This window comes from Apodemus sylvaticus, chromosome 6 (genome assembly GCF_947179515.1).
Source record: "Apodemus sylvaticus chromosome 6, mApoSyl1.1, whole genome shotgun sequence".
NCBI lineage: Eukaryota > Metazoa > Chordata > Mammalia > Rodentia > Muridae > Apodemus > Apodemus sylvaticus.
Window position 1 is genome coordinate 109,911,409 of NC_067477.1, and position 26,213 is coordinate 109,937,621.

Here is a 26,213-nt window from a genome sequence, read left to right on the forward strand (position 1 = left end):
GGTGTCAGGCCATCTTGTGACAGCACTGTGTGACTTCTTCCCAGCACAGGACAGCTGGTGCCTGTCCTGACATGCAGCAGATGTAAGTAAGGTTAGCAGGAGTCAGTGGCGCACGGGGGTCCGGGCAGAGCAGGCCACAGCTCCTGCCGCTGCTCCCAAGAGTCTCTGAAGGGAGTACTAGGTTGACCGCAGACCACGGGACAGCTCCTTGGATGGATCGCATGAGCCTCCTCTACCTCCCCACAGCTCAGCGAGCACGCATTTGTCGGCATAGGTGACAATCCCCGGCTGGCTCTGGACCTCATGCGGCGAGCAGCCACAGCCCCGTGGGTTTGGTGGTGACATTGCCGGGACGTGTACAATCCATATGGGCTCAGACAAAAGTCACCGCCTTCACCAACACCCTCGACTTATCTCAGTCCTGAGCTCCTTGGTGTCTCCCCGGAGGCCAGGCCCATCTCCCCACGTGGCAACGCTAAGGAAGAAGGCATGGGTGACCTGTCCCAGGCCTGGTTGCACCACCTTGAATATGTATGCTAGCGTGTGGCCAGACTGTGGATGCCCCCATCATTGGGGGCTCAGAAAGGCGTGGGGGTTCCCCTGGGATAGGTAGCTGCTTTCCAGAGTTGAGAACAAGAGCCTGGTTCTGAAACTTTTCTGGAAAGAACTCCCAGGGAAAGGGAAAGGGAAAGGGAAAGGAGGATCCCCACTGTACCCCAGTGTACCAGTGTTGGGAGGGGCAGGCAGCTGCCGCTGGCCACAGTGAGGGACGAGCACCCCCTGCTGGCCTAACTGCTCCATGCAGGCTCAGGCCACAGAGCCACAACCATGCCTGTGAGGGGCAGGAAGGGAGCTTTATTTTAAGCCCTGGCTCCTGGCACCACCCAGGGCTCTCATCCATTGTGTTCTAGCCAGAACATCAGGCAGCCGCCAGGAGACATGTCAAGGTCGACAGGGAGCTGAGGCGGGAACACGGAAGTACCCAGCGGTTCGGTGAGGCAGGCAGTGCGGAGCGCTGGGCCAGCATGACATGACGCCCTGTCCTCTCATAGGAACATACATACATCTGTGTAACGAGACACGCAGGGTGTCTGCCAGACCTCAGACACAGTGCTACTTCCTGGGGCCGGCTTTCCTCAATGGCTAGCAACTAAATGCTTGCTTTCATTAAAAAAGTATATATCCTTTTAAGGAGTTGACACAAACTGCTCGCTAATTCTTTTAGCTAACTCATCAAATTCTAGGGGGATTGTAGACCTGGGAGCATAACTCTGGCCTACACCCCTGGATACCACCATGTGTCAGGGAAGCAAATGAATTTTCCTTTGCCCTCTCAGGTCTGTGAGGCACCGGCAGGTGTGTGCATGCCCACACTCTGAGTACACACCCCAGCATGCTTCCCACAGGGCATGGGCATCGCTGTTTAGGACAAGGCAGTGCTAATGTGGCTAATGTGGTCACAGGTGACCTTTCCTTCACCCTGCCCTGAGATCCAGCCTTTCATGCAGGACAGAACAGGCTGCGCCGGACCCCCAAGGGCTCCCAGGATGCTGCCTCTCCCTCGGGTCCCAGAATCACTGGGTGGACCTGAGCTCAGGTCAGACCACCAGGACCTACCACAGGCCCCTCAGACAAGATTCATACTAGAACACAGCCGACGCAGGACCATGGCTCAGAGGCCACCTGGGTTCAATCAAGAGTCGGTCTGAGGAGCAATCAGATGAAAAACAGCACTGTGGGAGCGATCTGTGACACATGTTCTTTTAGGATTCGGTCCCTTACTGTCGCAGAGCCGTACGCTCAGCACTTTCCTCTTCTTTGGGCCGTCTGGAGATGCCGCGCCACCCTGCAGGAGCTGTTCCCATGTGGAACTGAGGGACTCTGGTTCGTTTTACCATTTTACTGTATCCCAAGACCCCGAGGCCCATCGGTCTTTCCTGCACACCAGGTCTGGATCCCTTCCATAAGAGGCCGGTAAATGAATGTGTGAGCCCATAACGCCTCTTAGTTGTAATTCTCTGTCCCCTTAGCTTCCTTGCCTTCAGTCACCCGGCCGTCCAGCATCTTCTCTTCAAGGCCTTGATGGCTGATCCAGCTGTGGTCGTCCTGGCTCTCCACTTCTGCTCTCAGGGTAGCTCTGCCCACTCCCAGCTCTTCACGGAGCCTCTAAGCTGACACCTAAGGACCGTGGGCCTGGCCCACGCCTATGCTGGGCTTCCCGTGTCCGCCCAGTGGGTGAGCACCGCACGCCCACCTCAGCCTCTAACGCGCTCCTCACCAGTGTTGCTGATCTTGGCCTCTGCACACTGTGAGTATCTCTTCCTCTCCTTGTCTCTTACCCTGTTGCTTCTGCTGCCTCCCAGTATGGAGGTCTGCCTACTATGTGGTCCTCAGAACCAGGAGTCTCTTGGCCCCGGGGCTCTGCTGCCACTAGATGCTCTAGTTAAAGGCAGACAGGACTGTCACATCCCTGCTTAAAGCTACATGGCCACAAGACAAGTCCAGGCACCTGAGTCGTGCACGTCATCTAGCCTCAACTCCACCCGTGTCATCCTAACCCAGGTCCTCTTTCTGGGACAGTCTTCCTTCCTCCCCTGCTGCTTAACATCATCTATTCTTTTAAGACAGGGCTTCTCTGTATAGCCCTGGCTGCCCTGAAACTCACCCTGTAGACCAGGCTAGCCCTGAACTCAAGAGATCTGCCTCCCTCTGACTCCTGAGTGCACCACCACCATCCAGCAACACTATCTACTCTTTGAACCATCGTCCTGCCTTCGCCTCTTCCAAGATGTTGCCAGCATCTTCTCTTCAAGGTGTATTAGGTTGTTTCTTCTACACACTCCAAGGCCCCCAGGTACCTGCGCCATTTATGCCTCTTTACAAGTCTGCCTTCCTGTGGACTCTGAGCACAGGTCTACCCTGGCATCCCTGGCATCCCACAGTCTCGCATTCCAGATCCTGAACGCATGTTGTATAGAGATGCATCAGCACTCTGAGGGGGAGACATACCTGCCCGGGCACCCTTAGAGCTAGGGTCCCCCGCTCACCAAGAACTGGACGACATCTTCAGGCCGGTGCTTGGCTGACTTGAACACAGCCAACCGGGTCACCACCAGGATCTGGTACTCCACGTGGCCGGACATCATCTTACCCCGCACCTCCTGGTGCTGTGGTACGGTCAGGTCGAGGCCTGTGTGCGCATTCTGAACTTGCCTGTAGAGCAAAGGGAAGCGGGTCAAGATGAAGCGCAAGTTAGCAGCAGGCTTCGCCAATGAGGTGCAGGCAGGGGGTCAGCGCGGGCCCAGTCACCAGGTGCTGGGTCATTCAGCTAAGTGCCCTTGTCAGTCTGTCCTTACATTCTGAGGGGTTAGGGGTATGTAGGCCACGAGAGGAGCCTGAATCTGTGAAGACAGAGCAGGACTGAAGCCCTCCAAGGAATCTGGACAGACGCACTTCCTCAGTTCTGAAGAAGGCAAGGTTCCACAGAGCTGGCTGGCCCAGCAAAGTCAGATGCTCCCATCCGTCTTTAACCAGAGCATCTTGTGGCAGCTTGGAATGACACACGAGGCTGCAGGGAAACAGTGGCTTGCTCCTTAGATACCCTCAGGGGACAGACAGCTGTGCCTGAGTACAGTCAGAACATTCGCTCTGGGTCGCAAGGATGTGCTGGCTAACCTATTGCTCTCGGAGAGCTGTGAGTGCCTACCAGAGACCACGGAGTGTTTTTAATACAACACAACACAACACAACACAACAAACAACACACACACACAGGCCCAAGAACAAGGCTGCCACATAGGGACAAGCATACTAAAAGCATGAAAAATGCAATGAGACTGTACAGGGAATATTTGCATCCCGTGTGAGATGCACGAACAAGCAAGAATCCCTCTGCGGGCTGGAGTTGACTGCCGCTGGAGAAGCATCCCGAAGGCACCCAGAGCCGACTCAGGCTGCAAGATGAGATACACTATGCCAGGCCACGTCTCTTTTTAAAATTTTAGTATGTGTATACGAGTTTTGTCTGTATGTATGCAGTCTCCTCAGAGGCCAGAAGAGGGCGCTGAATCCTCAGGAACTGGAGTTACAGACAGCTGGGAGCTGCCATGTGGGTGCTGGGAATTGAACTCAGGTCCTCTAGAAGAACAGCCTGCGCTCTTAAGCACTGAGCCCCGAGCCAGGTCATTTCTTTACCAAGGACCAAATGACAGTGTTCTCTGACTAATGCTAAATGAGCACGTGCCACTGTCACAAGGACAAGAGGAGGCATAGGAGCAGAGGCTTAGATATGGCGGAGGAATCTGGCGCTCCCTGCAGGTGGATGCGTGAAATGACCTCAACAAAGGCTCCAACCGGAAGTAGCTTATCTTCGCGGAGGGAGTTCTGGGGAGCAATCCCAGGCGGGAGATAGGGAAATGCGGCGCCTTTTCTTTAGGATTGTTGCGGAGGTCTTGGGCCATGGTAATGAGGAAGGCTGCTCTCCCAGAACGGCAGACGATGGGAGACATCGGTTAAGCCCCACTCGGAACCTCCCACGGAGGTTTCCCACGGACAACACACCAGGAACTGAACTCACGTCCTATCCCGGTCCCTAGAGCCCTGGGATTGGTTCTGCCAGCTGAGTGGACCAAACAAGACTCCCTGCCCCTCCGGCTTGGCTCCCTTGTCTTCACGCCTAGGGCTCAGCTTACTTTAAAAAGCCTTGTTTAGCTTCTTTGCTCCTGTGCCTCGACGCTTATATTTCCGTATCCTTCCCGGATTGGCACAATTATGCTCTCCTGTCCTTCCCTGAAACTCCTGACTACTGACTTTTAGGCAAGAGCAGTCAGCCTGGGACTCCGCCTCATCCAGACACAGAGTTCGCATGAACTGGTTGGTCCCTGGACAGTATAAGCATCACTCCGGGACGTGCGAGAAAGATACACTTGGGTCCCTCCACTGGAAGCCTGAGACCATAAACATCTCAAGCTTTGCATGTTATCTTCTTTCAGCTGGGACTGTTCAGACACACAAGGGAAGCAGCCTCAGCCAACACCTGCACGGTCTGGGCGCTGGGCGCGTCCTTGTACAGCCGGAATCACAAAAGCAAGCAGTTGCAGGATATGGATGGCTCGCAGGCACAGTACACTCACTATGTCCTAAACCAAGCGGCACAGTCATGATGTGGCTATTACAGGTCCCTTCTGGGTCCTATTAACTTTACTCCCATGGCTCAGCCTGATCCGGCTGCCCTCCAGTGACCTCACCCAGACTCAAGGCATCATAGTATCCCAAGCCAAGGGCGGCCCAATTCCTACCTGTGGTCGACTCTTCCCTTCAAACCATCCGCCTCTTACTTACTTACCTAGCCTCTCCATTCGACTGCCAATCATGCATCTGAACCATCTGAATCCAACCCATCTGAACAAATGCCTATACGCCCCACCCCTCACCATCCCAGGAGGCAGTAAGCTCAGGACAGTATAGCCTTTCAGCTGATATCCATATTCTGGTCTTCCTCTCCTTCCCCTACAACCTTACCATTTGCCGACCCTAAAGTTGATCATTCAAATTACACGGAGAACCTAATCAGGCCTTGACCCTCCTCCCTGCCCCCCTCACTGCTCCGTGTGGATTCCGGCCAGCACCTGTAGAAGATGGGTGCCACCGCCACCGCCGCAGGCTCTCTGTCCCCCTGCTCCCGTGGCCAGGCTGCCAGTGCTTCCCACCACACTCACCACCCTCAGAGTGAAACCTCATGGCCTTTCTTGATTGCAGGCCTCTCCGGGCCCCCTCAGTCTCCATGCTCCGTCCACCTCAGCGCACTGGCCTTTGGAGCGTGGCTCTTTCTGCTAAGCACACACTGCAAGATCTCCCTTCTATATATAGTTCTTTCCATTGGGGGACTTCTCTCAGAAAGATATCCCTTGGCCACACGTCTGTCACCTGACTTCCCTCCCCACCAAAGCCTCACATCAGTATCCTAGAACCCGGACCAGTGTCTAGCACAGAAGGGGTCTCGGAGAAAACGCCTGCTGGGTGGTAGATGCACGAAGCCGGAGGGAGGTGCCCAGCACATCAGCTGACCCAGGGCGCAGGGCCACCTCAGTGTTTGCTTTGGTGGCAACGCTTCTCAAAGGCAGCGCCTCACCATCTGCAGCACACCATGCCCACTAACACCCGTGAGCATGCTAGCACCAACGGAAGCTTGCACTACCCTTCCTAGGCACTGGCACCAAACTCACAGTCCTGGGTCTGCTTGGTGTGGCCCACGGGGACATTGACCGCTCCTGTACTATTTAGATGGAACCTCTCTCTACAGGAAGGGAAACTGAGGCACAGTGAAAGGGAACAGCTCACAGGGCCATAGGGACATCTCTTAATGCGCACTTGGCCTGCACCCTCTCTTACCACACCAAAGAGAGCAAGCAACTTTCAACATCAGGGCTTCTGTACAGAAACGTACTTTCCTAGTCAGGGAACTGGGAGTACAACTGAGCTCCTGTTGGGTAAGCATCCGTTTACTCATCTTGGCTAAAGTTTGTATATGGGGGGAGGGGGCTGGGGAATAAAGGCGGAGTATACGAAAATCCTTAAAGTTCAGGACACCCATCCTGCCCACAAGCCTTTCCAGACCTCATCCTAGCTGTGAATGCGGCCCTGGATGGCTGCACACTGCTCTGAGCCCTTTGAGGAAGCTCCTGCGCGCTCTCCAGCAGCAACTGCCAGGGTCTTGGCGCAGAAAGGTTCGGGGGACCGGAAGAAATGACGCCCAAGAGCGCAGGGACAGGAAGCCAGGCCCTGCCCCAGCCAGCGCTATCTCTCCAATCCCAGGCCTTCCTGGAGTCTTGGATGAGTGCTTGATCCTATAGAGGGGGCCTCAGTTTCCTTGTCTGTAAAACGGGGACTCTTGACCGCGCGCCACCACGCCAGCAGGATAGTGTGCGGTGCAGCGGGATAAACTATCAGCCGCTGGGATGTCTGGGTCGTGCGTGTTGGGGGTTTGGCTCACCTGGAGGTGACGAGCACCGCCGGGGACTGCATATCTGCTGCGGGCTGGCGGACGGTCACGGGATCTGGCGTCCTGGGCGTCGCTGCGTCCCCGCCCCGCCCCACTCGGGCGCAGCGCCACCTCCCCTGCCCTTGCCCGCCCCCTGGTGGCAGCGGCTGTGCACATCGCAGTGGCTGTGGCCTCGGAGTAGTGAGGGGCTTGTGGTGCTCAACCCTCCCCAGGTCCCCCCAGAGCCACCTCTTAAGCCTGGCACCTCGTGCCATTTAAGCCTAGTACATGCGTAACCTCTAAGGCTACAGGAACCCAGCCGCTGGTTTTCAGGCTTCTCTCCTAGCTACAAAAGCATTCTCTTCTCGAAGGGCCGTTTTCACTCAGCCAGTCACTCAGTCCACAGGAGTCTTCCCATTTGGTACTCTGTCCCTTTAGGCTTGGGGACTGTGCACTGAACACAACAGACCTCCGGCCTCTCTTTTGGGCTCTTCTCCTAAGGTTTCCTGTCCCCTCCCTCCCTCTCCCTCCCTCCCTCCTCCCACTCCCTCCTCCCCCCCCCCCCCATACAAGTTCTCTTGTCCGTGGCCTGGCTTGCTTTGCATTGAGGAGGAGGTCTTGGACATTTTACTCTGTGTGTCGCTGATGGAATGGACCCGCTGGGAATAGACTGACTCTCTACCCCACTAGAAAGTACCTGCCATTTCCTGTCTCTGCCAGTGTCCCAGGAGACAGGAACCAGAGCCAGGTGACAGGTACAAACTGCTGTCTGTCCCTTGCTCTCTCCAGTGGTGATAAGTAGCTACAGATGCTGGGCCACACCAGAAGTACCAAAGGGACATATTATGTTCCCTCCTTTATTATTTGTGTGTGTGTGTGTGTGTGTGTGTGTGTAGGAGTGTGTATGTGTCTGTGTATGTGTGTGTGTGTGTGTGTGTGTACACAGTTTAAAAAGATGTTGCTGTGGTTTGGCTCATGGGAGTGGCTAGATGGTGGTCTGTTTTGTGGCTGGACATCTGGAGGAGCCTGACTTGGTAAAATGGTGAGTCTGGTTTGAACAAGAAAGGCTTCAGGACTTGGGATATAGAGGCCATTGAATCTATGCTCAGGACCTGGGGATGCGAGACTTGGATGTGGGGTCCTAGGTGGAAAGGAGACAGTCTTTCCAGATGAAACCTCTCACATGAGAGTCCTGAAGAAATATTTTGAGGGGGTTTAGGAAAGCAGAAACCATAATGGGGGATTTGCCAGGAAACCCCAGGCTGCTAGCATGCCTGCCACCAATACCTTGCGAGCTAATGAGCTGGACTTTCCGGTGACTTGGGCTTGTCCTGTGCCCTCCAGGAAATTCAGCACACCTGGTGCCTGCCAAGAGCACTCCAGGATTCCTGTGGAAGTGACCCGCTTCCTTGATAGCAATTCCATTTTCTGCTTCCATGGGTCCCACAGGCTCCAGTGCATAATCGTGTACAATACCTGGAATGCGGGATCTGAATCTGATACTGTGTGCTTCCTGCTCAACTCCACGGCTAAAGCAGTGGTAACAAAGACCATGCTGCCCAAGATTTTCCTCCCTCCCGCCTCACCCTGGGAGGACCATTCCCTGTGTGCTTCTCCCAGAGGGAGTCAGGCCTCTGGGGTTGTGTGGGGTGTGAGGGACACTCAGAGTCTGCAGGGGGATGTCTAAACATTGGCCCAGCATCCGGATGTCCTCTTTGTTTCTAATAGGGTGGGCTGTCTGAGAATCTGCTCATTCTCTCTGTCCGTTAACTGATGCTCAAGGAGTCTGCTCATCTCCATGTGGCTAAGTCGTAGGCACCACCATCTTGCTGTTCATCCAGCTGGTGCTCACCGACACAGCTCAGGCCTGGGGCTGCAGAGGTTGACTGTATTCACTGGTCAGTATTCACTGACCACCTGAGACTAGTTGGAGATTTTGACGAGAAAGCAGGCTCTGGGGACACAAGGACACCCTGGAGATGGAGAGCACATGAGTAACAGCAGGAGTTGGGGGTACAAAGAACTCTGCCAGGAGGAGTTGGAACCACACCTAAGAAATGAAAAAGCAAATTTTCTTGTTCTAGCTTTCTCTGTGAAGAAATGGGCCTAACAGAGCCCAGCTGATGGGGTCTGAAGCATGGAGCGAGACAAAATGTACAGCGCTGGAGGTCAGAAGGCACCAGTTGCCTTCCGGATACATTGACTGTCATATTCCCTTGTGGCCCAAAGGGGCCACATGCCTTCCTCTGGAATGCAATGGGAAGTCTCCGCTGCCCTTCCACAGCACAGAGTTCTATTCCCAACACCCACAGAAGACAGTTCACAACTGCCTGCAACTCTAGCTCCAGAAGATCTGATGCTCTTTTCTGGCTTTTGCACACACACACACACACACACACACACACACACACACAAACACACACACACACACACACCATTCATACGAGCACAGTATAAATTAAATTTTTTTGGCCTTTTAAGACAGTGTTTTTGTCTGTGTAGCCCAGGCTTTCCTAGAACTTGCTTTATAGACCAGGCTGGCCTCAAACTCACATTTTGACATGTCTATTTCTGCAAATGAGTGAATCATCATTCCCATTTCTAAGAATAAGTCTTTTAAAAAAAAAGTCTTGGGTGGGGGTGACGGTGTTGTATTACCAGGAGAAAAGTCCCGTCTTCTGCCTGAAAAGAGCCTTAATGTTGGTGATGAAGACGGCCATCTTGTGAGCATGAGACACCAACAGGAGTTTGGAGCCGATGTGTTCAAGACAGAAGAACCCGGGATCTGATGGCACATGATTCCTGAAGCAGAGGTGCTGGATGGTGTGTGTTATATGGAAAAATTCATGATCCTGGAAGAGAGAAAGAGAGGAGGGGGGGCGGGAGGGGAGGGAGAGGGGGAGACAGTGGAGAGGGAGAGAGAGAAGAAAAGGGAGAGAGGAAGAGGGAGACAGATTGTTTTTACAAAGCAACACAAATCACCTCTCACTTAATGGCAGACATGACTACCAACGAAGCAGCAGACCCCCCATAACTGCGTTGTTGAGGAGCATGGGTTTGGGGACAGCACCTTGGGGATCACCGTGTTGAAAGAGCCCATGACTGGCGTGGGGAGAGACCAAGGAGATATTGGTGTTCCCTGAGATGGTAATGTTGAGTGTGACCGTTTAGTTAAAGTCATTTCTGTACTTAGAATATTTTATATGCACGGTTCAAGATTTTACAATTAAATTCCAGTTGTGAATATGACCCTTAGTGGTTTCCACAAAATAATTGTACTTAGAAAATAATTCCCGATCCAAGCTCGCTCAATGTACCAGTTCCCATAATGTGCTTATTGTGTTCATGTTTTCTGTAAGTCATTTGATGCACCTGAATTCTTTTTGCTTGTTTGGGGTTTTTGTTCTTTGTTTTTTGTTTTTTGTTTTTTTGTTTGTTTGTTTTTCAAGACAGGGTTTCTCTGTATAGCCCTGGCTGTCCTGGAACTCACTCTGTAGACCAGGCTGGCCTCGAACTCAGAGATCCACCTGCATCTGCCTCCCACGTGCTGGGATTAAAGGCATGCGCCACCATCGCCCGGCTGATGCACCTGAAATTAATGTGGGCTTATATCATAAGAAATGAGTCTTGTAGGTGCACTGTTCTCTGTGGGACAGCCTCAGGGTACCTTCTGCAGACAGATTTCCTAGAGGCCTTTGCCACACGGTCCCAAGACCTGAGTCAGCTTGAGTATCTATTCAGTGGATCTGTTTCAGGAATCGGGAGACTTATTAGGTCCCAGTTAGCTTAAAGTTTTGTCTGAGACTAGAAGCTACTTTCTGGTGTCTGCATCTATTTCTGATCTGCAGGCTCACGGTCTTCTGCCCCATCTTCCCAGATAACAGTTAATTTTGCCCCAGAATTGGTGTGCTTCTCTACTAAGATACAGGTTATATTACTATTATCCACTAGTAACATAGCATCTACTAGCAATACAGTAACTACTGTGTTTCTAGTCATGATGTTTCATGCCTAGGGGAGGAGAGGGTTGTTTTCCCCCTTGCAGGTTACAAACTATCATCAAGGGAAGCCTGGGCAGGAACTCAAGGCAGGAACTGGAGCAGATTATAGAGGAGCACCGCTTACGGACTTACTTCCCATGGCTTGCTCAGCTTATACAATTTCTTATACAATCCAGGAACACCAAGTGTAGCAATGCCCACAGTAGTCAGGGCCCTCCCATATCAATCACTAATGAAGAAAACGTCCCTCAGACATGCTGGCTGGCCAATTTTACAAAGGCAATTCCTTACTTGCAGTTCTCTTCCCTGGTGACTGTAGTTTGTGTCAAGTTGGCAGGCACGAACCATCCAGATCCCCTTCACCTTTGTGAATCTTGAACAGAAACCCTGGGTTCTTTGACCACAGGTGGAGGGATGGGCATTCCAAATTATTGCACAACGGCAGCTTTGATTCTAAAAGCCCTTGTTGATTTTTAATTTTGGATGCTGTCTTAGTTACTGCTCTATGGCTGCGAAGAGACACCTGCCCAAAGCGTTTAATTGAGAGCTTGCTTACAGTTTTAGCGCATCGTCACTATGGTAGAAAACAACTTTGCACCCTGATCTGCAGGTAGCAGGCAGAGGGGACAGGGGCGGGGGGATTGGGTCCTGGTGTGGGCTTTTGAAACCTCAAAACCCACCTGAAGTGACACACGTCTTCCAACACGGCCACACCTATTCCCATTGAAAGAGGCTTTGTTTGGAGAGACACTGTCTCTTCATGCAGCCCAAGGCTGGCTGGAAAGTCAAAATCTCTTTGCTTCCTGAATGCTGGGATTGTGGATAGAGGTCAACTCTGTCAAGGTCAAAAAGGAAGTCTATAGTAATGGTGGTTTGAAGGCAAGTTCCTCCCCACACTGCAGTGTTTTGTTTCTTTTAACTTCCCTGGATGTGGTCATCTCAGTTTAATAGTTCCGGGACTTACGCAGCCAGGCGTTGTTGCACAATCCGGCCAGCAGATGGCACTATCCACAAGTCTTCTGCAGTTTGTCCGGAATAGGAGCTGCAGAAATGTACCCTGAGGAAGGCCTCTGGGAAAGAAGCTACCCTTGTATCTTCTCCCGTTACCTCCCCTCCCCCACCGGGTGGTCTGGGCCGCGGAGCAGGCCACGCCCAGAGGCCTGGGGCCAGGGCTTTTGAGGACCCCAGTGTGAATGCCAGAGCTGTTGCTGGGGGCAACCTGTGCAGCCTAGTTAGAGTTAGTTAAGCATGGGAAATTCCTGCAGCTTGAGGAAGCCTGACCCTGGGCATACACCGGTGCTGTGCTAGAACTTTCTGGAATTCGTATTTCTGCTCTCCCAGGTCTTTCTTGGAGAGACTCATGAAGCTTTTCTAGGGGCTGAGTAGAGGGGATTGTGTCATCAGAAGAGAAGGAAGAGGCCAACAGATGGCTGCACAGGTTCTCTCTTCTCTCCCTGCATCTCCTCTTAGGGAGCTCTAAACTGGTACCCTGCTTCTTCAGAGGACATACTCCTGTTCCTCCATCTTTCTTTGCCCTCAGTCTCACTATAATGAGCAGGAGGCAAAGCCAGGAAGAAGGAGGGGCTTGCAGCCAGAGGTTAAACGGCCGCTTAAGTTCAGGTCTCTTGGCTTTCTGGAGCACACATTGGGTGTTCTCGGGGACCCAGAGCCCCAGCCAGTGGCCAGGACAGAGAGCTTCAGGTCACTCCCCACTTCATTCACTGGCACCCTCAGCAGAGCAGAACCAGGATGTTCTGGACCTCAGTGGAGAGCAAAGGGTCAGCCAGACACAGAGACAGGTGTGGTTCTAAGTTCCAGGCTGCAAGCCGCCACTCTCTGCTGCAGGACTTGGCGTCCTCTCCTGGATCATGCGGGCTGCAAGGCAGTCCGTTTCTAAGGGACCTCTTGTTCCTCTGAGAACACAGGAGGCCTAGGTATCTGGGTGTGGCTGGAGGACCATCAAAGCTGAGCCGGCTACAGACAGCTTGGATTTCTTTAAGTTCCAGTACCCAGAAGCCATCCCAACACCTCTTGTGATAGGATTTCAGACCAGATTTCAAAGCAGCATGATCCCGGGAACCTACTGTCAAGGGGACTTTGAAAGCCACTTTGAAAGCTCTCGTGGGTGCAGACTACAGAACCGCCTTCCAATCTGTTATGGAGAAGGCTGCTTGGGATATGCAAAGGCAACTTGACATGGAAAGTTGGTCTAAACTAAGAAGGTTTTGTGACTGAAGCAGGGGCATTGTGCTCAGAATAACCCAATAGATTCTGCAGGGGCAGTAAACAGGGAACTTATTCCCAGGGAGAATACTTGGGGATAAAAATGTGGCCCCCACTCCTCCTGACCGTCCTGGGGCTGATCACCATAGAGACAGGAAACAAAGGTGAAGACTTCCTGTCTCGTTTGCTCCCCACCATCCCTGAACTCTGCCCTCTGCCACTGGGATGCTGCAGCCGCTTTCCAGTGAGTCCTGGGGCAAAGCCAAGGTCAGGCATTCAGCCAGTGGCAGAGCACACCTCCAAAGGCTGGCATCTCAGGCGGAAAGCTCCCTGTACCAAAAGTGGACCCCTCAAGGGCTAGGCTTGGGGCTGTGGATCCAAGAGGGGCAATCTCCTCAACAGGAGGATTTGCACAGTGAAGGATGAATGGCTGAGGGAATTCCTCGACCTTCTTTTTCTCTGTCTTCTGAAGTTTCACCTCCGATTGGTGCTCATTCACAGGCCTTGGGAGCTCTGGGCGAGGGAGCCAGAGATCTGGAGGACAGGTGTCCCCGCTGCTTGTCCTCCGGGCTGTTTCCCAAGCACGGTGAGTTAGTTCCCAGTTCATGGCAGAGGCAGAAAGGAGAGTCCACTGGGGAGTTCTCTCATAACCCTCTCCAGAACCTTAGAGTCACCTTCTTTGCTGAGAAGATTCCAGAGAGCCAGGGAGGGTCATGGAGGGGATTAGCAGATCAGAGTTCCTTACATGCTCACTTCCTTAGTGGAAACCAAAATCTGCGCCAAGACAGTTTGTTATTCCAGGCTGGGCTACTTATCACTTGGCCCCAGGCAAAGTTAACGCTGTTGTGACTCAACTTTCTAAACAAACAAACAAACAAACAAACAAACAAACAAAGCCAAATCTATCACAGGATAGAGGGGCTGTGAGGAGAAGATGGCATGGGACATGTAAGGCAATGGGCAGTGACAAGTGGCTAGTATCACTTCAGCAGAAGGAAGAGGCACAGAGCCAGGCAGGCCTCCAATACCTCCATGCCTTCCTCTTGGCTTCAGTGTGGTCTCTGCTGACAAAATAAGACCTCTCTCATCAAGGCCCTGGGAACGTCCTTGGTAGTCTGTCAGGTATTTGTATATTACTGGCCTTTTCTTCTGCACACCCTGGCCCTCCATGAGTTTGTCTCGAGTATTGATGGGTTTGTAGCACCCGGAAGAGTGCCTAGCAATAAGAAGTTGCTACAAAGCCGGGCAGTGGCAGCCCACACCTTTAATCCCAGCGAAGCAGCCTGTGCTGAACCTCTGGCCTCTTCTCCTCTAACAGCTTACAGTGACCTCATAAAACCTGCTTCTGCTCTGGACTCTGCTAGTGCTCAGAGCATCCTAGGGGATGGGAACAAGAGACTGAGGCACCTCTGTTCCAATCTGCATCTGAGCCACATGCAGAAGCATGGACCAGGACATTTAACCTCAAACAAAAGTGAATTCATTGCAGAAAGAATCACCAACCTATCCCAACCCGCTGAGCCCCAAGGTGGCCTAGGGTCAGGGGTGTCAAGTAGTCAAGAAACACTCAGCACCCATTGGGCCGACAGGACCAGATCCCTCCCACTCTTCCCTGTGTACAGTTGGAAAAAGGGAAAGCAAGACAAGCAGAGGGGACTTGGAGGGACTTTGGCCAAGACTGTTAGTGGCCAAAACCAGAGCTGGAACCAGGGCGGTGCAGGCCAGGGCTCTGTTTTCCAAACATAGAATTGATTTGTGAAACACTTGAAGTCTGGACACAAGTGGTGTCTGTAGAAAGAAGGCCAGTGAAGAGGCAGCAGAATGCAGTGTCCCTCTGGGCAGACAGAGCCCTGCTGGCCATTGTGGGCAGGGGTGGGTGGTTGGGTGGGCAGGGGTGGGTGGTTGGGTGGGCAGGGAGTTACACCAGGAAGTCTCCCCCTACTAGAGCCACCTCCTCCAGTCACCCAAAGAAAGAAACCCATAATTATGGCTTTTGCCTCATTCCCCAACCTGGCCACCAAAGATAGGTTGTCATCCCAGATGCCCACCATCTGGGCAACAGCAGGAAGGCCCTGGGCAGGCAGGCAGGCAGGCAGGCAGGCAGGCAGGCAGGCAGGCAGCACAGACTGTGGTCCGGTCCAGGTGCGCACGTGCCTGCTATAGACTGAGGTAACATCAGGTCTGTCACTAACTCCAACTCTTCCAACCTTCCAACTCTAAGACCTCACATCGCTGCCCCAGAGTCAGCCTTGGCCCAAGCCTCCCAGCTGAAGGAGGAGGAATTGCTTCAGAGAATGAGTGCTGTGTTCCCTCCCTCCCTCTCCCGCCCCTTAGGTCTATCCAGAGGGTGGGGAGGGAGTATAAGACTCCCCAACACCGGAGCCTGGGCTATAGTTTATTAGGAAGAGGCTTTTAGATAGCACTTCGATCTGTGACTGGCTTAGATTTTGAGTGTGGTATCCAGGGCAATGTTAAGGTAAAGGGTTTGGGGTCCAGGCGTTTAAATCCCCTCTCCCCCATGACAGTTGATCATCATCTGGTCATTCTTGCTCTGGAGTTTGCCTAAACCATATTGACACACACGCTGCTGCTGGCGACTTCCCTCCTCAGAGCAGGAGTGGAGAAGAAGTTAGCCAAACAAAAGCCCAGTGTCTGCATGCTCAGGGGTCTCCCAGGCATAGGCCAGAGGTGGCCCTTTCCACACAAGCTCATAGTGTGCTATAACCACACTGGCATCAGAGCGCTATTCCACGGCTCTGCTGCCCTGCCTGGCTCTGCTGCCCTGCCTCTGGGCTTGTGGCTGCACGCGGACATACCAGTAGCCTTTTGCCCTGCAGACCTTGAAGAAATGTGATCGCCTGCTCCCTCCTCCCCGCCCCACAGACGGCAGATTGAAGGTCACCACTTTGGTTGCACATTCGAACACAACCCTTCTTTGCATGGGAATCCGCTAGTCCCCGCCTTCCTAATTCATTAAGCTCTTTAAGATTTTGTCTCCTGCTTTGGCTCAAGATGCCCACCCAAAGCTTTTCCTTTCCGACTGCCGGGTCCGCGCCCATCTTTCCCTCCAGCCACTCATCTTTCATCACAGATCCTCTCCCTTGCTCTGGCCTCCCAACTGTTATCCTCAGAGGGCTGTGGAGGTGAGAGGGTGGCATCCAAATGTGTACCGTAAACATCCCTAGTAACTCCCTAATGAGCATCCGTCAAAGGGGCTCAAGGCAAGAAAGCTGGATGGGAGGGGCCCTGTCCTGTCTTGGCCCGGGTCTGGCATCCCTAGCACTCGCAAGATCGCGGGGAGGGCGGTGTTCCTCCGTAGGAGAGTGGGGAGGAAGCTGGGCGGGTACGCGCGACGCCCCATCTTCCAGCCAAGGAGAGCGCTGAGGTCTTGGGGCGGGGAGGGGGGGCTCGCAGTGCCTTAGGGAGGGAAGGCGGGGCACCGCGTTGTGGCGGGAGCCTCGGGCGCATGGCCTTCACTTGGCAAGGACAGGGACCAGGCACTACAGCGAGGGGAGGCGGCTTCTACCCTGCTTTGCGCGATAGGCCTGAGTTGGGGGGCTCAGCGCTGCGGGTCGAGCGTTCAGCAGGGGGCGCTGCTCCGAGCGCTGCGCGGGGGTGGGGTGGGAGAGGAGGGGGGCAGCGGCTTGCTGCGCACACTTCCCCCATTATTAAACACTATGTTCAAAAGGCGTCGGGGGACTTCCCGGAGCCACGGAGCCCGTGTCGCGCGGCCGGCCGGCCCACGGAGCCCATGGACCTGAGTGCTGCCGCCGCGCTGTGTCTCTGGCTGCTGAGCGCTTGCCGTCCCCGCGACGGACTGGAAGCTGCCGCGGTGCTCCGAGCGGCGGGGGCAGGACCAGCCTGGAGCCCCGAGGGTGGCGACGGCGGGCGGACGCTCGCTCCGGCTCCAGGCCCTTCAGCTCGCCAGGCCGCTGCGGTTCCCGGTCCCCGCGCTGTGCGCCGCGCTGCGGGCTCTGCCTTCAGGAACGGCTCGGTGGTGCCACACCACTTCATGATGTCGCTTTACCGGAGCCTGGAGGGTAGGGCTCCGGCCGCGGTCGCTTCAGGGCACGGTCGTGTGGACACGATCACCGGCTTCACAGATCAAGCAACTCAAGGTACTTTACGCGTCTTCTGCGCACCAGTCCATCCCGTGTGCTTCTGGCCCGAGACGAGCCAGGGGAGGCAAGCTTCTGCTCCATCGACCCTGAGCTATGGTCTCTAGAGCTATCCTCAGGTGTTAGAGAGAAAAAGTCGTCTTTGAAGTCATCGCACAGGAACCCCTAAGCCTGGACTGTGGTGCAAGTCAAGGCTTGGTCTCTGAGGGCTGAGGGGGGTGAAGTGCTCTTTATAACAGGCTGGCTGATTCCCCTCAAGCAGAGCGGAGTTCAAGGTCCACTTCTTTGGGGAAGGGTCTAGTGTAGCCTCGGGCCTGGAGCCCTGGGAGAAGAAAGAAGAGCAGGAGTTGGGGCCTTTGAGTTCCCGCCAAGAGGGACTAGCAGTGATGGCAGTTCCTTGTTTCCAGCGGGGGACTGGGTACTATACATAAACTGTAGCTCAGGGGAATTCGGGGTAGTGAAGCTGGTGTCCGATTAAAGTAAATGGGTATCAGGAGGACCCCTCCCAGGCAGGCCGCTTCGGGCGGGCGGGCAGATGGTGGCTTGTGTATGGGAAGAGAGTTTGGGCGCCTGTGTTCTGTGGCAGTAGGCCCCAGCAGCCAGAGACCAGGACCTCGGGTTGTGTGGGGAGGAAGGGGATGCCTGGAGCGCAAGTATCACATCTTATCCTGCGCTGGGCCCTCCAAAGGTAGGATGTGGGTGGGGTTGTGGGGCAGTTGCAGTATGCCTGTGTCATCTGGCTTTTATTAATCTCCATTGAAGTCATTAAAGCAGACAGATAGGGAAAATTTAACTAATTTCAGGCGGAAATGCAAGTAATTTTGGCCTCAATTCTGCCCAGCCAAAGATCTAGCTTGGAAATTAAGAGGGAAAGGAAGGCAAGCCGGTCTGGAAAGTAAGGCCAGGCGGCCTCTGGCAGTCTGTAGGCCTTTGATACCAGCGTGGGAAAATGGGCTGTGGCCACTGCACATCACCCATCTCAGAAACACACCCAGTGCACATCAAGTTTGTGCAAACAGCTTTGTTTCCATACATAGAAATCTCAGGTCCAGATGGTCCTTTGGGCTCTACGGGGGCACTTAGGACCAGCATGCGTATTCCAAGGGTGGGATCCTTACAGGAAATTCCAATCCCAGTATACAGAATCCGGGAGAACTCCTAACCTGTCCCTCCATAGGATGCTCCCAAGCCGCAGATGGCGAGAGAGATGGGACAGGGCCTAACGTAGCAGACGCGTCAGACTTTATTTAGCGCTGGCTCGGTGTACAAGGTTATAAAACAAGCTAAATCCTTCCTGTGTGTGGCTCTGCTCGACTAGCAAGACCCAGAGGCCAGTCACCTTTTCACTCTACCTCCCTGGGGAGGTAGCAAGGCCGAGGAAGCAGGGTGAGGTGGAGGGTGCAGAGAAGGGTCTTTGGGGGAAAAGCAGGATCTGGGAATACAGCCCAGGACCTCTGTCTAGCTTGCTGCCACCAGCTCCGGGTTAGAACAGAGCCGCTGGAGACAGCACACTACACCCAGATTGTAGCCGCAAGGGCCTGGCGTCCATGGTTGGTGAACAAATCCCCAATGGTGGGGGGAGTTTGCATGGTCTCTCCGATGGGGCAAAACGAAACCATATGAATCCCCTTCAAAGGCAACGCCTTATCTGCTCTTTGGTGGAATTTAAACTTTCTTTCTTTCTTTTTTTGTCTGAGTCCACCCCAAAAGAAAAAGGGCCCATGACCAGAAATTAAACCCCAAGCCCGAAATAAATCACACCGGAGCAAAAGAATAAGTAAGCCTCCCCTGCAGCAGCCGCTGCCCCCTCTGATCCCTCCGTGAAGGTTCCCTGCGTCCCGCTGTCCTTTCCGTTCCTCTTAGTGGCCACGGTGCACCAGAAGGAGCCAAGAGCAGGCTTGACGAGGGCGACCAAGAATGAAAGCTCTCCGAGGGCTTGGGAGAACCTGTTGCTAACCTGGCTGAACAGACAGGGTGGGCTGGAGCGGTGCTTGTGCGTTCCGTTTCTGGACAATTCTCAGGGTCCAATTTGCACGGAAAACCGGGGTCAGTGATGGTGTCTAGGCTGGGTTGGGAGAAGAAAAAGAACCAAAGGGAATGAGAAGAGTTTTTAGGGAATGAGAAGTTTTCGTTTTTATCCCCGCACAGCCAGAGGTTCTTGTAGCTTCTCTGAGGCTCAGCTCAGCTGTAAGGGGCAATTGTCATACAAAGCAAGTTCTTTGGAAAGTGTGTGAGCGCCTTCTGTTGGGCCCCTTTGTCCTTCAGGTCGCCCTGAAAGTTGACCTACCATTTCGGCAAAGGTAAGACGTTGGAGCAGACAGCAGAACTAAAGAGTAAGCCTTAAGTTTTCGGTCCCGAGGTGCGGTGGTGCTCACTTGGGCCCCACAGTCCAGCGATTAGGTGTGTATATCTGTGGCTGTCGCGGTGGTCGGAGAATGAAAGCTTCAGGTGTAGGCGACAAGAAAGAATCCCTTTCCCAGGGAGCAGATTGACAGCATTCCTGCGGGAACCCAGATGCGGGGACACTTGCCGGCTCCTAAGGTCCCCTTCTGGGTCACATTATGTATCAAGAATAGCCAAGCCAAAGGAAGCCAAGCCACCTTCCCCTTTGCCGAGTGCGCCTGCTTTACCCCGCTCTTTCTGTTTCTGTCCTTCCCCGCAGACGAATCGGCGGCCGAGGCAGGCCAGAGCTTTCTATTCGACGTATCCAGCCTCTCTGAAGCCGATGAGGTGGTGAAAGCCGAGCTGCGCGTGCTGCGCCGGAGGTCTCGGGAGCCAGACAGGCACAGTGCGACCCTCCCTCCGCGGCTGCTGTTGTCCACGTGCCGGGACGAAGCCGGCACAGCTCACCTGCTGCACTCGCGGGTCGCCGAGCCCCTGGATGGTGCGCGCTGGGAAGCATTCGACGTGACGGACGCGGTGCAGAGCCACCGGCGCTGGCCTCGCGCCTCCCGCAAGTTCTGCCTGGTGCTGCGCGCGGTGACCGGCTCGGAGAGCAGCCCGCTGGCCCTGAGACGACTGGGCTTCGGCTGGCCGGGCGGTGGCGACGGCGGCCGCACGGCGGCCGAGGAGCGCGCGCTCTTGGTGATCTCCTCCCGAACGCAGAGGAGAGAGAGTCTGTTCCGGGAGATCCGCGCCCAGGCCCGCGCTCTCCGGGCCGCCGCAGAGCCGCCACCGGATCCAGGACCAGGCGCTGGGTCTCGGAAAGCCACCCTGGGCGGTCGCAGGCGGCGGCGGACCGCGCTGGCTGGGACTCGGGGAGCGCAGGGAAGCGGTGGGAGTGGCGGCGGTGGCGGCGGCGGCGGTGGCGGCGGCGCAGGCAGGGGCCACGGGCGCAGAGGCCGGAGCCGCTGCAGTCGCAAGCCACTGCATGTGGACTTTAAAGAGCTGGGCTGGGACGACTGGATCATCGCGCCATTAGACTACGAGGCATACCACTGCGAGGGCGTTTGTGACTTTCCGCTGCGTTCGCACCTGGAGCCTACCAACCACGCCATCATTCAGACGCTGCTCAACTCCATGGCGCCCGACGCGGCGCCAGCCTCCTGCTGCGTGCCCGCACGTCTCAGTCCCATCAGCATCCTCTACATCGACGCCGCCAACAATGTGGTCTACAAGCAGTATGAAGACATGGTGGTGGAGGCCTGCGGCTGCAGGTAGCATGCGGTCTGGGGAGGGTCTTGCCGCCCAGGACCTTAGCTGAAGAGCACGTGTCATCAGGCCGGAGGGACGGCGGACTATGGCCACTGCCAGCACAGAGGAGAGCACACAGTTAACACTCACATTTACACACTCCTTCACTCACACACGTCTACTGTGGATAGCAGGCGCTGGATGTCTTGGGCAGAGAGATATAATCAGAGCCAACCTTATTTGCTAACATTGATTCAAACCACTGTCCCTTTTGGGAGAGGGAGGGGCGTCTGTGTTTATGTTGCAGTAATTGGCACCAAATCCAAGTAGAAATTGGCACTAAATCCAAGGTTAGCATTAGATTCTCCTTTTAGTTGGAGGCGGTGGTGTGGCCCTGCTGGGTGGCTGGATTCCTGACATTGGATATGGAATCCTGCTACAGGGTTGTAATACCCAGATTCTCTGGAGGTGGGCACTGGGAATCTTCAAAACTCAAGGAACCACTGGGGCTTGGGAGGAGGCACTCATCTCCTAAACAAGTCTGATGTGGTACGGTCTCAGTTTTGAAAAGGAAGCTTTACCCAAAAGAATGTGTTGTGCTGCGCTGCAAATGCCAATACAGACTTTTTTTTTTTAAAAAAAATCTATTCCAATTAGGAATGTTCTGGAATGTAGAAAGAATCGTTTTCTCCTGAGGGTGTGTGTGAGATGCAGGAGAGGTGAGGAACAGGATAGGATCTGCCAGGTTTAGAAGCATCTAGAAGGCAGTAGTAGGAGAAAGGTAGAACACTGGCTGTAAAAGGGGCAGTGAGTGGAAGAGTGTGCCAAGAGGAGTTCCTCAGAGGCTGGAAAGAGTATCCTGGGGCCACCAGCTTCAGCCCAGGTCCTCCAAAAGGCAGTGAGTGTTTATGTTTCGCTATCAAATCTGTGGTAGCCTGTGTGTGCCTTTTACTGTGTTCGTTGCTTTTGGGGGGGGGGCACAGTGTGACAGCAAGGAGGAGTGAAGCCACACAACTTTGTCAGACATAAACACACAGCCTGGACCTGCAGGACTAGAGGAAGCAGTTCTTGCTCAGACATTGTGGAGCGAACAGGCAGCCTGTCTCCCATCTCCAGAATTTTGGTTCTGCAGAGGCGTTTGATTCCTTGGTGCCAGTTCATCCTTTGGAGCCTCCTGTCAGTGGCTGGGGAAACAGAAAGTGGGCTGCACCTGTTGAGAGGAGGGCTCTGAGGACCACTTTAACCGTACCCTAGGTTTTCTACTTCAGGCTTTGGGAGAGGAATTCATTCTGCTGTTGTCTTGAATGCCAAGGCCCAGGACAGTTTACAGGTATTTTAGTTCTTAGTCGATACTCCTGAGAGACAGGAAGGATGAAAATTTAGATTCAGCTAATTTATTTAAGAGTCTCACCAGAGTCCTTTTTCATTTTGTAAAATTTCCTCCCAATGGGGAAAATAATCCATGTATAATTTATTCTTAAAATGAAGACTTCTCTCCTTTTAGAATGTGAACTGATATGACTGGGGGAATCTCCGTAACCAGAAACTGCAACAATTTCATCATTTTTTTCTTTTAAATCACAAAGTGGCTACTCTTGATAATTTCATTTTTTTTGGAGGGGGGTGCCTGGGCAGAAATGTGTATCCAGATTTCTGGAGTCTGCCAGAGAAACCTCCCTCTTCTGTTTTAGATGATTTAATAGTGGCTGTTCTCATGTCACAATGGAGAATAAGATGGTTGTAGAGCTAAAAGCTGTATTAGAAAGTTTAGAAAAAAAAATCAATGAAAATTACATTTGACGATTATTTTTTGAGAAAAATTTAGGGTGTTTACTACTTTTGTATAGAAGAAAAACATTTTAATACTTTTTAAAAAATTGTTGTGACTAGGCCAAACAATATTTGGGGAAAAATAACTTGATTTAGCTTGGTTGTTGTACAGTAGGGAAATATTCTTTGGTCCCCACCACCTTTAAACTTGATGACCTCTTTCTAACAAGAAAGTGGTGTTTTGAGAGTATTTCCCTGTGTTGAGGCTGCAGCCACAGAAGGGTATTGTCATTAGAATGGTCAACTTTGTCCTCTGCCTCTGAGGCCTGAATGATCAGAACTTCTCCCAGGTTTCCCTCGATCCTTTGTGGAATTAGCAACTGTGCCCTTCTTCTGGTTCTGATTCCTATGGCCATCTTCTAGAGGATGTATTTTATGACCACAAAAGGGCCAACCGCATGTGAGACAGATGGGATGTGGTTAAAATAGCTTGCCAAGAGGCGGAGAAAGGCTGCTGCCTGCGCAGTTGGGAACACTCTTCATCATCTGCCTGTCATCTAGGGTTTAGGAGGACTGGGTGACCAGGACAGAGCTGAGTTTGTCCCTGGCTGGGTACTGTAGTCAAGCAAAGACCATGTCTGTTAAGGTGTCCCCTCCTCTCCAGCCTGAGATCACCAAAGTCTCCCTTCTGAAGTAAACAGAATTCTCCACGTTGCTGGGGAACAGTGCACTGCTACTTGAGATATCCTGAAGCACTACTTCAAGTGAGGGAAGACTGACAGCACTACTAAGGAAGTAGAGGCAGCCAGCTGGGCCCACAGTCCCGCCAGACACCAAGCTGGTCTGGTTTGCTGCTTGAAGCCATAATTTATGGATTAAGGTAACCCCCTCCATTGGCAGGAAGGCATTTTCAGGATTCCTAGACTCTGGCCTTGTGGGATTTGGGGTTACCAAGCAGCTGGGCTGGACCAAACAGAGAGGGTGGTCGGCTACTTAATCTCATTGTGAGGAAAAATGTCTGGAGCTGCGCTGGGCTGTAGTGTTCATGCTCAGCTTTTGCCCCCACTTTCCTGGCATTTCTGTGCTCAAATGGCATGGGGTAATAAGCTTGTGCATTGTGTGGTAGTGCTGCCAAAGGCCAGTGGAGCTCTCTGTCCCATGCTGACCTTCCCTGACAACCATCATGGCGTCAGCAGCGACAGACCCTGGATGTGAATCCTGAAGAGAGCCTGGGCATACTCTGGCTGCAAATCCTACAGGTTCTTATCTCATCAGCTCCTCCCATTCAAGGCCAGCACAAGAGCGGCCAGCTGTAGATTGCATTCCTTCTTAAAGTACGGTGGCATCTGGGCACATTCTTTCCAAGAGCATCTTATGCCCCAAGAGGCTAGCTCCTCCTTCGAGTCCTCCCTGAAAAGGCAGTGGAAAGTAGAGAACACACTCTCAGGCCTTGATGGTTCTTAGAGAGAGTCCTCTTGGGGGCCAGGTACAGAGAGGCAATACCCTCTCTAATGGACTCAGCAGCTGGGTCCGGAGGATGGGGGGTCTGAAAGCAGTTTTCTGTCAGGGAGCAGTGGGCCTCCATTTCCCTTTTGTAAGTGTCAGGGGTGGGAAGGGAAGAGAGGATGTGGAGGACACCACAAAGTTGCTACAAAATTGGCGGAGTGGGTGAGACGTCACTAGATCTCCATGGGGTGGTCAGCTGATGTCTCCAGTTAGTCTTAGAGTCAAGGCTTCTGTACACCAATGAGTCAGCTCTCTTCATAGTGTAGCCTGGGCCCAGCTTGTAGGAGGACACAGGGGTACCAGGGCTTTACAGCACATCTCTTGAGTCACCTGAGGCAACTCGGTCATAGGCAGTCATCTCCCTGCCTAGATCTTCAGCACCTGGCCCTTAAATGACAACTGCTCTAGTCCCAAGGTTCTAAGATTCTTCCTAGAAAGCTGCTCAGACATTCCAGAGCAGCTCAAATAATCCCAGCCATAGCCACATGGCCAGAGTTCTGAGGGTGTGGGCTTGTGCGCGCCTACCACCTTATCTAAATGCCAGCCTATGCCAGAGCTTCTCAGACGTTGCTTCAGTTTTCTACCCAGGCTGAAGCAGGTGCAGGAGAGGCCAGGATCTGGGCCCTGGGGTTTGGCTCCTCAGCAGCCAGGAGCTGGTCTGTGTTGGAGAATGCGGCTACTCTGGCCACATCCAGGCTGAGCCTGCCAGGTGACTGGGTTTTGGGGATTGCTGTGAGTCCTCTCTGGTGACAGCGAGGGTGAGTCGTGCTCTGCTGGCGGCCCACAGGTCTTAGGTAAAGTAAAGGAGCCAAGGGTGGAGGTAGGCTGCCCTCCCAGGGTCTCCTCTCTATGCCACGGGGGTAAGATCTGGCTGAAGTTACCAGCAGAGTGATTTGGGGGAAGGGGTCAGATGACCTTACCTTCTTTTACATGACCTGGAAAGTGGTGGCAGAGTTAAGTATTAAGACGCACCAAATGAGAAGAGTTCAAGAGGTTTATCTAGGTTCTCCCCCCACCCCCACCCCCAAACTCTGCTTTTTGTAGCAAATCCCTTTGTAGCTTTAGGCTGAAGCCAAGTTGTTTTTCTCCCCTTCTTTTGTGCCAGAGCTGAGAACAGTACAAAGAGGCACCCCAAGTGGGGCGAGGGAACCCTGTTCTTAAGACGGCCAAAGCCCTGGCTGCCGTGAGACTGGCAGTTGCTGTCTCGAGTCAGTGACTGTGAGCTCCGAGAATCATCATCCAGGGACTGGGGGACGGTCTACATCTGTCTTAACTGAGCCCCGCCCGAGTCTTCGCTGTGTTTGCAGATAGCTTACGCTTGGCTCCAGACCTCCAGCCAGGTGGAACTGGGGCTGGTGCTTCCTGGCAGCAGCAGTGGCAGCCATTACATTAAGTCAACGTGACCAATGGAAGGTGTGGGGTCACCGAAGACGAGGCTGAATTTCAAGGCTCTCTTGCTCTGGTTGGTCAGTCGATGTCTTTCTCTTAGCGGCAAACCTGTCACCTGGCAATGGTCCATGTCTCCTGCTTAGTGCCGAGCTTGCAGGCCTCCTTCAGCATGTGAGGCAAAGCCAGGACCTGTTTCTTTCGCATGCATCCCTTCCAATGGTGAGAGGGCTGGAGCAACCACAGACACTTCCTGAGACTCATTTCTGTGTTTGGTGTGAAGGTGTGAGAGGCACACTTAGCTCATCAGGTGAACTCCCTTCCAGAGTGGAAACTCTGCTTTCAGAGGGAGTGGTGAGAGAGAATCTGTAGTCCAGAACTTCGTATCCCTTTCAGTGGATACTTTAATAATCCGCCTAAGGAAATCAGAAGAGGCTGAAGCCAAACCAAGGCACTGTGGGTACTGTGCTACACAGACTTCCAGAAGAAGGCCAGCTCTTTGGCTTTTGCTGTTTTGCTATTGTTTGGTGGTGGCTGGAGATGTGGCCGGGCAGGAGGTGGGCATGGAGTTGTCTTCCTGTAGTCATGGAGTGTTCC

General features: G+C 53.5%; 2 protein-coding genes across 2 annotated transcripts in view; one reads left to right on the top strand and one right to left on the bottom strand.

Annotated features, from left to right (window-relative positions):
• Positions 1 to 7,070, bottom strand: part of Hs1bp3 (HCLS1 binding protein 3) — a 29,820-nt gene extending 22,750 nt beyond the window's left edge. The window contains exons 1-2 of the mRNA XM_052186140.1: positions 6,992 to 7,070; positions 3,048 to 3,213 (exon numbers count right to left, since the gene is read on the bottom strand). Coding sequence (XP_052042100.1) covers positions 3,048 to 3,213; positions 6,992 to 7,023 — 198 coding nt within the window. The 5' untranslated portion in view covers positions 7,024 to 7,070. The remainder of the gene's footprint in view (positions 1 to 3,047; positions 3,214 to 6,991) is intronic.
• A 9,793-nt stretch (positions 7,071 to 16,863) lies between these two features.
• Gdf7 (growth differentiation factor 7) lies at positions 16,864 to 26,027 on the top strand. The gene is made up of 2 exons (XM_052186141.1): positions 16,864 to 17,321; positions 19,984 to 26,027. The coding sequence occupies exons 1-2, from the start codon at positions 16,955 to 16,957 to the stop codon at positions 20,979 to 20,981; spliced, it is 1,365 nt and encodes a 454-aa protein (XP_052042101.1). The 5' UTR covers positions 16,864 to 16,954; the 3' UTR covers positions 20,982 to 26,027.
• Positions 26,028 to 26,213: the final 186 nt, after the last annotated feature.

What these genes read in the sequence shown, in the direction of transcription:
- Gdf7 (XM_052186141.1), top strand. Translation starts at nt 16,955, where the DNA reads ATGGACCTGAGTGCTGCCGCCGCGCTGTGTCTCTGGCTGCTGAGCGCT. An exon ending in CACAGATCAAGCAACTCAAG is followed by an intron (nt 17,322 to 19,983) that starts GTACTTTACGCG and finishes CCTTCCCCGCAG; the next exon opens with ACGAATCGGCGGCCGAGGCA.